We start from the raw sequence: 15,409 nt of genomic DNA, 5'->3' as shown, positions 1-15,409 counted from the left end.
TTTCCCCACAACCTGCTCACCCTCTGCTTTGCCTTCAGACTTCCCAGGGCTTGTGGCTTGTGCACCATTACCCGAGTAGCTGATGCTCAGTGGCACCTTGCACACACACACACGTATATATGCAGGCACATGCACACACACGCAACCATTTATCTGTATATGTCTCTGTGTGTTTAAATACAAACACATACTACATTCTTATTACTAATCATATTTCTTAATATATGGAGTTCACAGTTTCTGCCCGGAGGGGACTGTGTTTTCTTGCAAAGCCACCTTAAAGGCACCAATTTCAAAGGACATGTAAGCAGTCAATATAAACACAATTTACATGCAATGACTGAATTCCTCTAAGCTCCAGGGACAGGAAAGATTTTTAGTCAGATGCCTTTTAGTTTCAGTCAGATTTCTGAAGAAAATAATTAGGTTTGTAAAACTGAGGCCAGCATGCCTTCCCATTGATCACGGAGCTAACAGTGGGTTGCCCTCAGGGTTGTGTTCATTGCAAACAGAATACCAGCTTGGAAAGAACAGATAAAACAAGGTGTTATTTAGCTTAGTTATTTTCCAGCTTTTCATGTGTTTGGCAGACCTTCTTTTCTTGTCAGAGTAATGAAACATATCAGAACTAGACCTCACCATCACTAACCTGTGGTCAGTAATACCAGAGTGGTTAGACAAAGGCTGCCACAGAAAACACTAAAAATAGCTTCCCTGGCCGTCTTGCAGCGCGATGGCTCTTTGGACAGACCCCGAGGAGACCTCAGGATCAGGTGGCTCTTGCTGGCATTCACTCTCAGGAAGGAAAAATATTCCGGGGGCAAAAAGCCAGCAGAAAAATGATGATGTTCTGGGGTGTGGGACCGAAGGGGACTGCCCTGCCCTCTCTCGTGTCACAGACGGGCAGTAGTAACGTAACACTGGAAGACAGGAGGAGAAATCAGGGCCAGTGCTGGTATCTGACCCCTCCTCCATCAGTTTCAGGTTTCTTCAGGTTACATTTCCAAGCAAGTCTAAAAGGCGAGGATGTACACCTGAGGTATACCAGGAAACCATTGCACTCATCAAGCATTACTGGCGTTTATTCTGCCATTACTTCAGCTACTGTAACCATATGTAGCTCAATATTTTCCCATATATAGCTAAATATTGTTTTCATCCTATAACATGCTAGCTTAAGTCTTATAGGCTCTGTGTTTTCTTCAGAGGTTTAGATAGGGAGCAGGGTAAGCGTTGATTTTCTACTCAACCACTTCCCCAACTCTAGAATAGCCAAATGTTTTTTCTAATGTGAATAGCAAAAGAGTTTAAAAAATGAACTTTAGAGGAGGGATGCTGTGCTGTAGAATAAAATTCTTAAAGTTCTGAAACACTCTGAAAATTTGAAACCCTCATTGAAACTCTTACAATACTGTTTCCCAACCATATCAGCTTTTGGTTTTTTTTTTTTCTCCAGTGTGAACGGTATGGAGAAAACCTGAAGGGACTGCACCTCAGACTGCTGCTGCTACTTTGGGTCAAGACTATGTGTGAACAATATTTTAGAATATGTGCCCTAACTTGAAAAATTTTACTTTTTAACAGGTTAAATTATTTACTGCATAGAGATAGCCCATGCCATTACGTATTGTGGTCCAGGATTTTCTCCATGACATGTCTATACATCTCCTGACGTCTATCACTTCCCAGAAACATCACAATAAAGCATCACCTATTTATCTTCATCTCTCCTTCTACTCCTCTTCACTACAGCCTTCCTACATCTCCAAAAAATATCTGCACCTCCTCCCACAGCTTCTTGGTGCATGGGGCAATGGCTGCCCTATGTTCCTACATTAAAATTAACATTGTTGTTTCTGCGCAAAGGGGAACAAGTGATGTTTTAGTTCTCTATCGCAGGGACACGTGAGCTGTGTAACATCTCTTCCTCCCCCGCACAACCTTTCTCCACCCTGAGCCTTTCGAGCTTTAAAGATGAACCCCTCACAGTTTCAGACCTGGTTATCACACACACAGTTGCTCAGCTAAATAAATGTTTAGCATTATAGATTAATTGATAAGTGACATTCTTAAAAGCAAAATTTCTGCTTTTTTTCTCTCTCCTCTGAACATTACATGTCACAGTGAACAATCATATATATAAATATACACATTCACGCATACACTTACTGTAGGCTATATGGCAGAAGATTAAAATGCAATGCATATCCTCAGTGCCTGGAGAAGAGGAGATGCATTATTCAGTGGAACTAACTACCACACAGTCTTACTACAGAGTAATTAGTAGCATGACTGTCGGGCACAAAGAAAGAAAAGTCTTGAAAGAGTTACAAAGGTTGAAAAAGCTGACTAAGCATATTACTTGTTATTAGTAAAACATAAGCTGCCAGGTACGTCTTCCAACTTCAATTGTAAGAATTATTTATAGCAGGAATTTTCCCCAACAGCAATAACTGCAAATGATTAATTCATACAGAAAGCTAAGATAATTATGAATTATTGCAAATTAAACTCCAAGCACTAAAAATAAATGTAAATCTTAAAAAGAGACAGCTTTAAAAGGGATTACTTTTCCCAAAGAAGCCAGCGAGGTAGTGCATTTCTCAGCCTGGATGGTGAGAAGCAGAAGTGGTTTTTTTTCTAAATTTCAGCATTTAAGGAACCTGTAGGCAAACCAGCAAAATGTCACTTCTGCCCCGTGCTTGTAACGACACCATGCCGCTTCCCATGACAGCATCCAGGACATCTTGCCACAGAGAAACTTTCAGCTCAGGTCAAAATTTTGGCTGCTAATCAGTACTATTCTCCAACATTGTTTCCAGACTGGTAATCATTTGCAGTATCATTGCCTGTGTGTTTATGGCTATTTTATTTGTCTGCATAGCTCACCTGGCCACAAAGACTCTATGGCACCGCAGAGGTGATTCAGGAGAGCCTACCATTCGGTCTGCCAAAGCCTGAGGGTCAGATAGATACCACATCAAAACATTTTTTTTCATCACCAGCTTTATGGTGCTCTGTGCCTTTAAGCCTATGCACTAACAGCTTAGGGGTGTTTCACTCAGAGGGGAGCATTTATAAGTCCTCAAAATTTTGATTCCTAAATAAATATATGCTTTTGAACTCATTTCAGAGTTTATAATTATTTCTTATTAAAAATTATTAAAGTGATAATATTATTAAATCTGGGTGTAATAAGCCTGTGTGTACTGCAAATGATAGTTAGAGCAAATAAAAGGTAGAGACTTAACAAAAGAGGTGGAGCTGACCAGCATTTTTCAAAGCATGAAATTTTGCTCAGCTGTTCTGTTGAAAGCTCAAATAACAACTGGAAAAAATCCCACGTTTTTTCTTCCCTCTTTTTTGACCAATCTTAATTAACAATTATATAACAGTAAAAAGTTCAATAGGAAAACCCAATCATCAACAGCTTCCCAAAAGTAATTGCTGATTTGGCTGTGGTCCTATTCCTTTTCTGCGTGTTCTTCAGCAGACACAAAGATCACTGATTAAAGATAAATAAATATTAGTAAAGGAATCATTATTTGCCTGAATACAGTTTACATCTGCAGAGCAGCAAACCTGGCAGGTTCCTGCCCTGCTCGCTTCCTAGAGGTAGCACAATTTCCTCGGCTAGATTTGTAAAGCAGTAGTATCCGTGCACGAGTAGGCATCTTTACATGCAAATAAATGCATTCAAATGCTCTCATGCTTATCCATGCTAATAGTGCAGGCATGATTTTGCATATATATTTTAGCATTATTTATCAAACAATCAATTGGCTGAAGGCAAGAGAAGCTAGGACAGTAGAAAAGGGGAGTGATGTAAAGTCCAGCAGAGCAAAGTGGCCAGACGCTGTCAGTGAGTGTCAGCACCACAGCGACAGACGGGTGAAGAGGAGAAATATTCCAGAAGAGAGGACTGGGAGGCGAGGCAGGGGGAAGAGGAGGTTCACTTTGTCATGTAGGTGATACAGAGAGAGAAGCAAGTTGCTTCTACAGTCATGTCCCTCATCAGAAATGGCTGGAAAAGCATCTTATTTCTCTCCACATCTGCTTTCTGACAGGTGAGAGAACCAGCAGCACCGCTGTCAGTTAACTCTCCTGGGAACTGCTGGGAATACAAAATACCCAGACCCATGTTTTCCTGGTAGAATATTGCTATTGCCATTTCACTGGCAGGCATCCCATATTAATGCTGCTTCTGCTGCTAACCGGAGCCGGTGTTCCCCTCCTCCTGCTGCACTCCACACAAGTTCTCAACCAGGCGATGTAACTTGCTGTCTAAGGGCCTTCAGGATCTGATACTTGGAAGTTAAACCAGTTCTCTCCAGTCCAGTCCAGTAGATCATACTGTTCTGTTTCCTCTGAGTACAGAAGCAGAAGCTCTGTTTTGGAAATTCAACCTCAAACATGAATGTGCCCAACTCCTGAAGTTGCTGGTTAAAAAAGTTTGGGAAAGACAAACCATTGATAAGCCGTCCTTCAAGAATCAATAGCTTATCAATAGCCTTGGGTGATATTTGTCATGTACCAGCATAATAGGTCCCATATAAAAATAACATATATGGTGGACACGTCAAATAAAATCAAAGCTAGCTGCATGCAAACAAAAGAGAGATGTGCTCTCAGCATATCCTCTCCCACTTTTCATTATTTTTAGAAAAACCTGTGTATAGCCAATAACACACTGTACTGAAAATTTACTCCTGTTCCCAAGGCCTGTTAAACTTTATCCAGAGATGGATTAGGACCTAAGAGAGAAATTTAGACCATAAACATCTATCTTCTACTGTTAATCACATTGGCAAAATTCCACAGTGTAAATGTCTTCCGTTATTCCTGAAACGGGGTGTACACAGCATGAAATGACTGCTGCCACAGCAGCACCAGCAGAAGTTTAAGCACCTCTTCCTAAGAAACCTGCGTTAGTAAGGAAATCGCATCACATTGAAAATGGACACCACCGAACGGGGTAACACGCACAGCAGGCGATGTAGTCAAAGAAATAAACAATTTGCATAGTGATGATGTCATCAGCTTCAGTCTGATGACAAGCTGAAGACAAGCTTCAGTCTTCAGGTTGGTTCTGGGACCATTAAACTCATTACGGGACTTTTCCCACATTCAATGGGCTTTGCCAAAAGTGAAGCTCAGCGAAGCCAGTGAAGCAGAGAACAGTTGACAAAGTTGAGTATTGGCTGACCCACAGAGAGCAGGGCATTATGTGATGTGAAAGACAGTGTTTTAAAAAACACAAATCTTTGTTAAAACGTGTTTCTTGGTCAGTTCAACATGTTCAATGCAGTTTCTAACACAGATTGCGAAGAAAGGAAATTCATAATGCTGATGACCAGATGCCACAGGCTGGGTACAACCCTGGGAATTCTGTGCAGAGAGGACACGAAAAACGAGCCATTTAAATGCCAAGCACTGCAAATTTCTCATCGTAGGAAAAGAATCGCTCAGCGGCACTACTTTGATTTGGCTGGCCAAGGGGGCACACGGCTCGCGTGTTTCAGAGTCTCTTTTTTTTCCCCTCCGTATCTGTTTCGGCCCATCTCGGCGGGCACACAGCGGCTGCGGCGTGGCCCGGAGCTGCAGGCAGGCAGGCAGGCAGGCAGGCAGAGCATCGCTGCCCGCGGAGGGGAGAGGAGGGGAGTCCCCCCGCTGCGCCGCTGCCAGCGCTCACACGGGGATGAGAGGTGCCGCCTCCTCCTCCTCCTCCTCTTCCTCCTCCTCCTCCTCCTCCTCCTCCCCCTGCCCGCTGCTGCCCTGCCGGCTGGCAGCGTGCGGCTGGACGGGGCGCAGCGGCGGGAGCCGGGCTGTCGGCGGCCGGGTGCGGAGCGGGGCGGCGGCGGGGAGGCGAGCGGGGCTGCTGCGGGCGGGCTCCCCGCCGTGTCCCGGCCGCCCCTAACGGCCTTTGTCTCTCTGCAGCCAGAGCCAGCGGCGCAGGGACGGGGACCATGGCTTGGGGCGAGCTCAGCCTCCTCCGCTGGCTCCGGGAGAGCCGGCAGTCCAGGAAACTCATCCTGCTGATCGTCTTCGTCGCCTTGCTCCTGGACAACATGCTGCTGACGGTAGTCGGTAGGTAGAAGGGGTTTGGGTTGGGTTTTTTTTCCTCCCTCCCGATTTATGCCAGAAATAATCTCCAGTGACAGATGTACTCCCTGAATGCATGATTAATGCTCTCAAACCATTTTCAAGCACTGATTTTTTTTTTTTAAACACAAACGATATTCTACGTGTTGCAAACATACCGCCATACACATCAAAGTCTCGCTTTATTTCTATATTAATTGCAGAATAAGGAATGGTATAAAAAGGTCTTCATAATTCCTTTTTTCTACTAAATGCCGCTAATACTTCACAGAACGAGAGATAACAGTATTTTTAGCTCATCATCATTTTTTCTCATGTGGTCATGCAACTGAAACAAGATAGTTACCATTGGAGATGCCTGTTTCCTTGCGATAGTTCCTCTTTCCCCCACATTGCTCTTAAAATGATCAGTTACTAAGAAAACTGTCTGATTGGGTTTTAAGAAAAGCACTTCTATGAGTTGGTTTAACAAAATAATCCAAGTTTTGATCAAAGACGCAACTTTTACTGGCTTCAGTGGCATAGTGTCAAGATTTAGGAATCTACTCAAGTAAGATGCCTGAACATTTTTCACTGGTAGTCTTAGAAGTCCCTATATTCAAATGTTTATATGAATTTAAAGAAAAGGGTTCAGAGAACCTGGTGGCTCATGGCTGCGCACAGACGCGCACACGAATGCCCATGCCTCTCTCAGCAGTGGATCGGGCTGTGCAGAGCCAGCTCTCGGACGATGCTGCAGTGTCGGCTTCTGAATCAGACTCCTGGATTTCTTGGGGGACTTCAGCTTAAAAGCTGATGCCACAATGTAGACCTTAGCCAAGAACATATATATTTTTAGCAAGTCGATTTTGGATTTTTTTTTACATGAATATACTTTCTAATAAAGTTCTTAACATTTAATTTCTTATTCAGTAATATGTATACTAGAAGCCCTAGACATTGTCATGGTTTGCAGACTTACTGAAAGAGTGAGCATTTTCAGGAAGAGATGCAAGACAAGGAAGGGCGATTCTGTCACTAGTGTTTAATTGAATGAACCTGACATCATTTTTATGAATTCTGAAATGTTAATTTCTGAGATACATATTAATGCAACTAAATTGCAGCTAAGACCCTAAAGCATACAAAGAAGGTCCCTTGTCAATGTAAATTTTTAAAAAGTAATGAGATATGCAAACATCAACACATTAGTTCTGATTACTTTATATAGGAGTGTTATGGGTTTTTCCTTCTTATGGCTGTTACTTGTCAATGGCTTTGTGGTTTATTTTAGAAATATGTTTTATTACATTTTTTATATTTTGATTTAATAATAGTTTCAATGCTTTTCTCACCTTTCATGTTTTCACAATCTAATAAATGGATTTGTGCAGTCATGTGTGACACTCCAGACGATGGGTTTTGATACGTCTTATATTTTGCTTTCTGAATGATGTCTGTATAGAAAATCTTATATTTATGAAAACTGACAAAAAATAAAGACTAATGTAAACAAACTTTTTGTTTTAAACTGCACTTCTGAGTTACGGGTGTGTTTTTTCCCAAGAGCAAACTTCTATTTCAGCTCTGTGTTTCCGCCGTTCAAAATCCTTAGTAATGTGCTCTGTAGGAAAGCCTTGCATTTCCTAACCAACGGCAAAGCAAACAAGAAAATTTGGTGATTCCATTTACAAATAACCTGATAGTAAGACGCCAATATATTCTATTTGTTTTTCCAGTGCCAATAATTCCCAGTTACCTTTACAGCATCAAACATGAGACAAATGCCACAGAAATCCAGACTACTAAGCCTAACGTAGTCTCAACAATGACGGACAATTTTCAGAGCATCTTCTCCTACTACGACAACTCAACGATGGTTACTGGAAACGAATCTGATAAGACACGACCCAGGGAGCTGCATCATACTCAGACAGAACAAATGATAGTAAATGTGACTCCTTCCCCATCTGACTGCCCTAAGGAAGATAAGGACCTGCTGAATGAAAATGTTCAAGTCGGTCTCTTGTTTGCTTCAAAAGCAACAGTGCAGCTAATCACTAACCCCTTCATAGGGCCGCTGACAAACAGGTATGTTATTTCTGCTACGTTACTTAGTTAGGATTTTATATTGATGTTTTAGTCCGGACCAGTATTTCAAACAAAGTATGTTTAATTCTATTGTGGCCCTGGGTTACTGGCCTTCTCATTTTACCTGGAGGAATATTTTGGTGAAATACACTTGGTGAACACTTCTAAACACCTACATCCTTTCCAAAATAAATTGGTAAGCTGCGCATGAGCCATCTGATACGTTCAGCATCGTACGCTTTTCCTCCAGCTCCTGAGACCTCAGGTTTTTATAGAAACTTTTGCTGAAATGGTGTTGAAACATCTTCACTACAGTTATATGGGGCCAAAAGACACTACAACATAGTATTTACGAAGCGCTGTGAATTGGTGATATATCTGTTACACCTACATTAGGCAACCGTGATATTGAAACTGTAGGCAGGGTTCCAATCCCTCCCTTGCTCTCATAGAGATGCACGGCCCTTGGTGCGATTTGGTATTCAATGATTTGGAGTCGTCTGAGGAAAGAATCGGTGGGAAATTCGTGTGGACTTCAGTGAAAAATGAACAAGTGTCAAACTTTGCTGATGCCGTGTTCATCACCGAGTTCAGTGGATCACAGATTTCCATCAGTACATGATCTAGCTCAGCCTTCAAGCTGTTCTCTCTAAATTCTTGCATATATATGGTGTCTTGAACAAAGTATGTTTAAATGGTGCTTTAAAGAATATCTTTTTGAGCCAGAATAAAGGGTATAAGCACTGATATCAATGACTTACAACCCCCACCCCAAATCCAAGCACTAATGATGTTTACATGCAGATTAAAAAGTATTTATAATATCATTTAAATTTTTTATGATAATTAATTTTATTTTATTGTTAGCATTTTGTGTAACTGTTCCCCACAGAGGCAGCTGCAGATAGAATATGAGATCAATCTCTGCAGGAAATAAACGCCAAATTATATTTAGTCAGGTCACTAATTTTCATATTTCTTATTTAAGCTTTTTTTATAAAGAAGAATATTTCCTTTCAGAAAATAATATGCAGCAGAAATTTGTCCCTGTAAAACACATTTGTTTAAGCAGTCAATGCCTATCATATGTGACAATATCCAGAACAACCAATGCACTTTAATGCTAGATATTTCAGGTGTTGAAGCCAAAACTACCTTTCTTCAGTTTTAGAGCTTATATATATATATAATATTATATATTGTCTGAGTGTTTAATTTCAATCTGGTAGAAGCGTATCCAACTGAGGGCTAAGCAGCAGTTTGACTCAGTGTTATTAATTCAGAACCTGTATTCAGTCTGTGGAACTGATCTAACACAAAAGCTTTAAATGAGATAGACAGTTTCATTTCTCTCTCATTTCACCTTATCTCCTACAGTATACCACCTACGCAGCTATAAGTATGTCATTGCAAAACTGGTTTTCCACAAATATTGCTGCAAGTTGAGGAGGTAAACAGATTTTTGTTACCTTCATTTTCTGTGTTATTTTGTGAGGATATGATAGCTCATCCACAGGCAAATTAACATAACGTCAAATAATATTTTCTAACAGTTCTTTAGGCATTCTTCTAGATTTTCCTAAATGTCTAAATTATTGCCCTACTGATATTTACTTTCCTTTGTTAGTATCAGCATTTCCACAACCTGCCAAACCAGGAGAAAGGCAATAGTATGCTCCACGTTTTCAATGACTTTTTCAATAGCGCAGTTACGTCGTACTGTAGATACAATCTCCGCTCTTTCTTTGGTAGACATCTGCCTAAGTAAGAGGGTGCATGTCCCTGCCAATGCCTCTCTGTGTGCCTGCGCATCTCAGGACCAGAGTCTGGTGCTGCCTGTGCCAAGGCACGGGGTAGCACCTCTCCCCCGGAGCCGGCTGCCGGGACACGCGTGATACGTCCTTAGGTTTGGCCATGGGGCAGTAGACGTTCTTGTAGCATCTCCCTTTGCTGCTGTTAGGAGCAGGGTGGCAACACACCAGTGTGAACATTAGTGCTGTGAGCTGAGATTTCCTCCTGGAAACATCCTACAGGTTTTTTGCATGGGGCTGAGCATGTGATTGCAATCACAGGGGCAGGTTTGCAAGCTCAGATGCTCCACAAGTGCGAGAGAAAAATCAAGGAGCACATCGCCCCAGTGTCCTGTGCGACAGACTCTTCTCTCATACAGCAGAAATGAGTGCCTTAATGGTAAAGTGGCCCTAAATTAGATTTAAGTATTACTGGTTTTCTTTCATGCGTTATTTGTATCTTGGTACCAGTATCTGCCTTTCTTCTGAGAACTGTTTAGTGAGAAATATCAGTTCACACATTTATCAATCAACTGTAGAAGTTATTGGCCAAAAAACCCCCTAAAGTTGACATTTCCTAATAACAATGCATATGATCTGTTAAAAAGCAGGGTGGAAATTGTGATTATTATAAATGAAACAGAAAATATCTGAGTTATCATTATAAACACTCTTGCTTATCACTGATAAGCTGTTTAGTGATAATTGTTATTGCCGTTATTACTGTTGCAAAATTTCAGCAAAATATCACAGCTTAAGGAGAACTGGTCGCTTAGTTCAAGATTAGCGTGCACAGTTTGTTAAGATGCCCAGTAAGTTTCTTTTTCAAATAGGTAGCACACTGTGTTCATGGCTTTTATTTTTCAATCAAATATAGTTGTTCAAGAGCGGTTTACATTTTTAATCGAGTATGGAGTTACTGGTTTTCAGTAGGCATTGGCTTTGAGTGCTTGAGTTTGTGCAGGGTGTAACAAGATGTTCTATTCATATGAGTCTGTGTCAATAATTACTTTATTTTAGGTTTTCTGGAAGTTTTGTAGGCTGTTTTTCCCTTTTTTCTGTAACTACTGGAGGTGTAGATTTTTAAAAATAAGTTTCAAAATTGGTTTCATTCAAGGAGTAAGTTCTGCTAAAAAAATTTCTTATTTAAAGCCCAGCTCTTTCCATGGAGCATCAGACAAAACGCACAGCTGGCTTAGTGAACTGGTTTGCAATTCATGAAACAACACAATTTAGCCTTGATCTAACAAAGTCCTGGCAAAGGAAACGCTAGGTGATGGCTTTGCCATAGAATGTCAACAACACTCTTCCCACAGCGGCACGATTCCAGGGCCGAGCTGATAAGATTTTGTGGCTCAGATGCACGTTATGTTTTTCCTTGTACCGAAATTGGTAAGAAACTATACAAATAGCACAGCACTTGATACAGGGCACTTTGTGAGGAGGATGCACTGGCAAGGGGAGATTGAAAGCCCTGCCTAATCCTTTCCAGTGAAGAAAGTGGGCGAAAGACTGCTGTGCTCTCTATAACTAACTGATTTGCTCCATTATTTTCTCAAGCTCTTACCGAGCTCTACGGATGAGGCTGTGAGCCCAGCTGTGCTAGCCCCACCATCCACTAGAGCCAACGTATGTCTCCCCCGCCATCTCTCTCCCTTTATTTATCAGTCTGAAAAAATACATAGTTTTAACCTTGTGATTATCCATATTGGCCTCGAAAATCATTAAAAAATGAACAGGTATTTTCATCATTATTTTTACACCAGCCTAGCTACAGCTTTGAACTTTTTGCATGAGAGAGAGAGTGGCTAGGACCATGATGTGTTCATGACCAAGATACATGCAAAGAATGAGGCAGAGAGATAAACAGCATTTGTAACTACTTAGTTACAGTTCAATTCCTATGTAAGCTTTCCTTTCAGGTTTTGGCAGGTGATTGAAATGGCCAGTTCTAGAGGTTGGACAAAGCTCCTCTTCCTACCCTGTGCTACAGCATGGAGGTGGAGAGTCCATGGACCACACTCCCTGGCCCTGCTGACCCTGCACATTTTTCCTTGCCTTCACACGCATTCAGTGGTTCAATGCTTCACAACCTCGAGGAAAATATTCTTCTTGCTATACGTCCTCCCCAGTCTTCACTGACAGCGAAGAAGATAGCCAGATTGCCAACCAGGACAGACTTAACAAGGGGTGCTCATGGTGGTATCGGTGTGGCTGTATAACAACAAGGTTGAAATTGGTGGATTTGCAGCACTGTAATGGATGGATAATTAGGCTCTAATGATCCACAGCTGCTAACCTGGTCAGTGTAATCTTTATTTTACTGCTGCACAGGACCGACCACTTGGTTGTCTTATTGTAGGGTAACTTTGTTAATGGGTATAATCCACTTCCAAGCAGTCCTGCGATCTGGGGCCAACGTGGGACTAAAATGGAGTAATTTAGGCCTTCTCCATCAGTGGCAGCCTTTCCCCTCCCTCCTTCAACTAATGACTCCAGCTTTTTCAGAGGTCAGAACAGTTGTAGGAAGCACTTCTAACTGCAGGTAAACATGCTGGATTCTGCTTCAGATTCTCTTGGAGGGTTTTGAAAGGAGTACCCCAGAAAATCACATGCTTGAGTGTGGTAAGGAGAAAACAGAAGAGAGAAGACAGGCTGTAATATTCTTTTGTGTTGCACACATGCAGAGGAACAAAATGTAGAGATAACTGTGGTGGGCTACGCTGTGTCATGGCTGAGAAGTAGAAACTGCATATTCACAGGTTTCACATGGCAAGAACATGAATGGCCCAGGACCAAGGGACAGAATCACTGAATATTTGGCCATTACAGGTAGTGCCTCTCCTTTTTGTGATTATTTATGTTATATAGTGTAATTGTTCAGCAAAAACTCCCAGTCCGTGCTCTCTGATATCTGGTGGACAGATCAGGGAATGCAGCTGCAGATTAGACATTTGTGGTAGCACAACTGCCAACTAATTAGTGCTGCTATTTCAGGAGGAGGCAGGGTTTGCTAAGATTATGCAGGAAGGGACAATCTGCATATCTAACTAAATGTCAGCTGGATGTGGGTAAGACCGTCCCCTGAGCAAGAGCAACCATGACTTCTAGCGGTTCAGCAGTCTCATGCAGGGGCAGCACACCAGAATTGTGCATCTCCACATTGTGGGTGAAGCTCCAGGCAATTTTTAGCTTTTCAGAGGATTATAATGACTTGTTTAACTCAGCACAAATGCATGTCCTGTGCTGATCTGTATACCTTTGCATCATCTTGTACGATGGATCACTGGCAATGCAGACTTTGGCTGAAATGACTAGCTGTGCCCACACAGAGTCTAGTTCTGAAATGATTAATTTCTGTGTGGAGGAAAAGGTATGTGTTAGACCTCAGTATGTGTGATAAAGCATCATGGTCTGCTGGGTAGCAAGAGTAGGACTGAGTTCTGCTCCAGTTCTGCCCTCATCACCCTCTGCTATGTATTGCTTCACAGCTTGCTGTGACCCTGTTTGTCCAAGATAAAGAAAGAACAATATCTGCGACTGCCAAAATTAAGAACAGTGCTTGAACAGTGTTTCATTGAGCATTAAAAGTGACTTCCAAAATACTTGTTTTCTTACAGCCTTCAACTACCAGAAACTTTCCAAGTGTAGGAAGCCTGTTGGAAGAATTGAAAGCTGCTTTAGCTTGATAGAGTATTGTTTAGAAAGAGTATGATAGCCCTTCTCTTTGTTTAACTCATTAATGTTTATGGAAGATCTCACAACTCATGTCTCTGATCTAGTGATGGAAATGTGAATGTGGGAGGCAATTTGGATGGCATTTGTCTTCATGCAAACAATTTTAATTCGGTGTACTTGTAGCAGAAGCAAATTGCTGTCTCATGGCCCCAGTATTAAGTCTCAGAATTGCTTGATTTCTGTACTGAAATCAGACTCCTCCCCTACAGTGTCCATCCTAGATACCTCTGGGCTGGCCTTGACAGGCACAACCCTACTTTACTTTGCAATGGAAGAAGGCATAAGGACAATCAGCTTTTGCTTTCATACCACAGAGAAAGATGATATCGCTCACCAACAGCAATAGCCATAGCCTGCAGGGGTTTTTTTTTTTTTTTTCATCTGTACTTCTATCAGTGCTTTCTTTAATTGAAAACTTCAATATTAAGGCAATTACGGTCAACCTCTCTGTGGCCTGTTCTACCTGAACCCACTGGGAAGTGAAGTGCCCACTTCAGCTTTGAGGCAGGCAAGAAGTTGGTAACAGGTAATTTTTTATTTCTTCGTGTACATAGAAACATCAGTGAAGATTAGCATCCCGTTGTATAATACCTACTATACAGAGCAAGAGAAGAGACAGGCTTAGAAAAATCACGCACTTTAAATAAAGCAGACAGAAAAAGGTCGTATTATTCTCTTACAGGCCAGGTATCAAGGTGCTGAGAGATTAAAATGATTATCATAAAGCCACAGAGGAAATCTGTGATAGTGCCAGGGATTTAATTTGCTTTGGAGGTACCAGTCTAGTTAAGTACTACATGAGTAACTAGTCTTTGCTGGATATTTGTAACACTCACTTACAAATTTAAACTAGAAGAATCCATGCACTACGTTTTTGTCATAGTTTAAGGTAATGATGATATTTAAGGCAAAATAGTTCTTCATTAGAGATTTCTGTGGTGTGTAGAAATGTGCATGCTAGATTTCTTTTGTTCACAAAACTCAAACAAATGTTACAATGAGACATATAATGAACATCAAGCCCTGCACTTCATAGAGTTTTCCATTTTCCAAGGTCCTTAATTGTATAAAACTTATATTAACAAAAAAACAAAGCTTAGAATAATTATTTTGGTTTACCTATGGCACGACTGCTATTATTAAAAATTAAGAGGGCCATTATGGACTCTTCCATTATTTGATTGACCTACTTCAGCCACTACTGCCAATATAAATGCCCAATACTGTAAAATCAGTGGAAGTTGATGTCAGTCAGTACTCCTTTGAAAAGCATCATCTATTGTTGAAGAATTGGGCCATTAAATAATGTCTTTGCAAATACATTTGAGATGCACAATCCTACAAAAAAAGAGCCATGAATAAAGTGTGCTGAATAGAATATACAGACTGTTTTCAGAGCTACCTGGGTAGTGGTTTTGATTCTAGGCTAGATTTTTAATGATGTGAAAAATAGTATATTGTGAATTTTTTGTTGAAATTTCAGTTTTAGCTGCTCAAAAAATGTATTTGCTTTCCAGACAGAAAATTCTTTATTTCCTGGAAACTTGAAAATACTTATAGCAACCAGGCATTTCTACAGGCTGTTTAGAGTCCTAATGAATAAGTGGGCTGATGAAGAAAGCTTTGATTGGCTCCATTTTTACTCCTAAACCCATGGAAAGCAAAACTATTATTCTCAGGCTCTTTGGGACTCTTCCAGTGCTCCTGGC

General features: G+C 41.1%; 1 protein-coding gene across 2 annotated transcripts in view; it reads left to right on the top strand.

Annotated features, from left to right (window-relative positions):
- Positions 1 to 5,770: 5,770 nt before the first annotated feature.
- SLC18A2 (solute carrier family 18 member A2) overlaps positions 5,771 to 15,409 on the top strand; it is a 30,540-nt gene continuing 20,901 nt past the window's right edge. Inside the window, exons 1-3 of one of the 2 annotated variants that reach the window (XM_082310564.1) lie at positions 5,771 to 5,839; positions 5,938 to 6,087; positions 7,821 to 8,172. In XM_082310564.1, the coding sequence (XP_082166690.1) occupies positions 5,967 to 6,087; positions 7,821 to 8,172 (473 nt within the window). In that variant the 5' untranslated portion in view covers positions 5,771 to 5,839; positions 5,938 to 5,966. The other variant, XM_082310565.1, reaches the window with a different exon arrangement.

Source organism: Platalea leucorodia (assembly GCF_965183815.1).
Source record: "Platalea leucorodia genome assembly, chromosome: 4".
NCBI classification, from domain to species: Eukaryota; Metazoa; Chordata; class Aves; order Pelecaniformes; family Threskiornithidae; genus Platalea; species Platalea leucorodia.
Note: the sequence above shows the minus strand (reverse complement) of the source record. Positions and strands in the feature narration are given on the sequence as shown.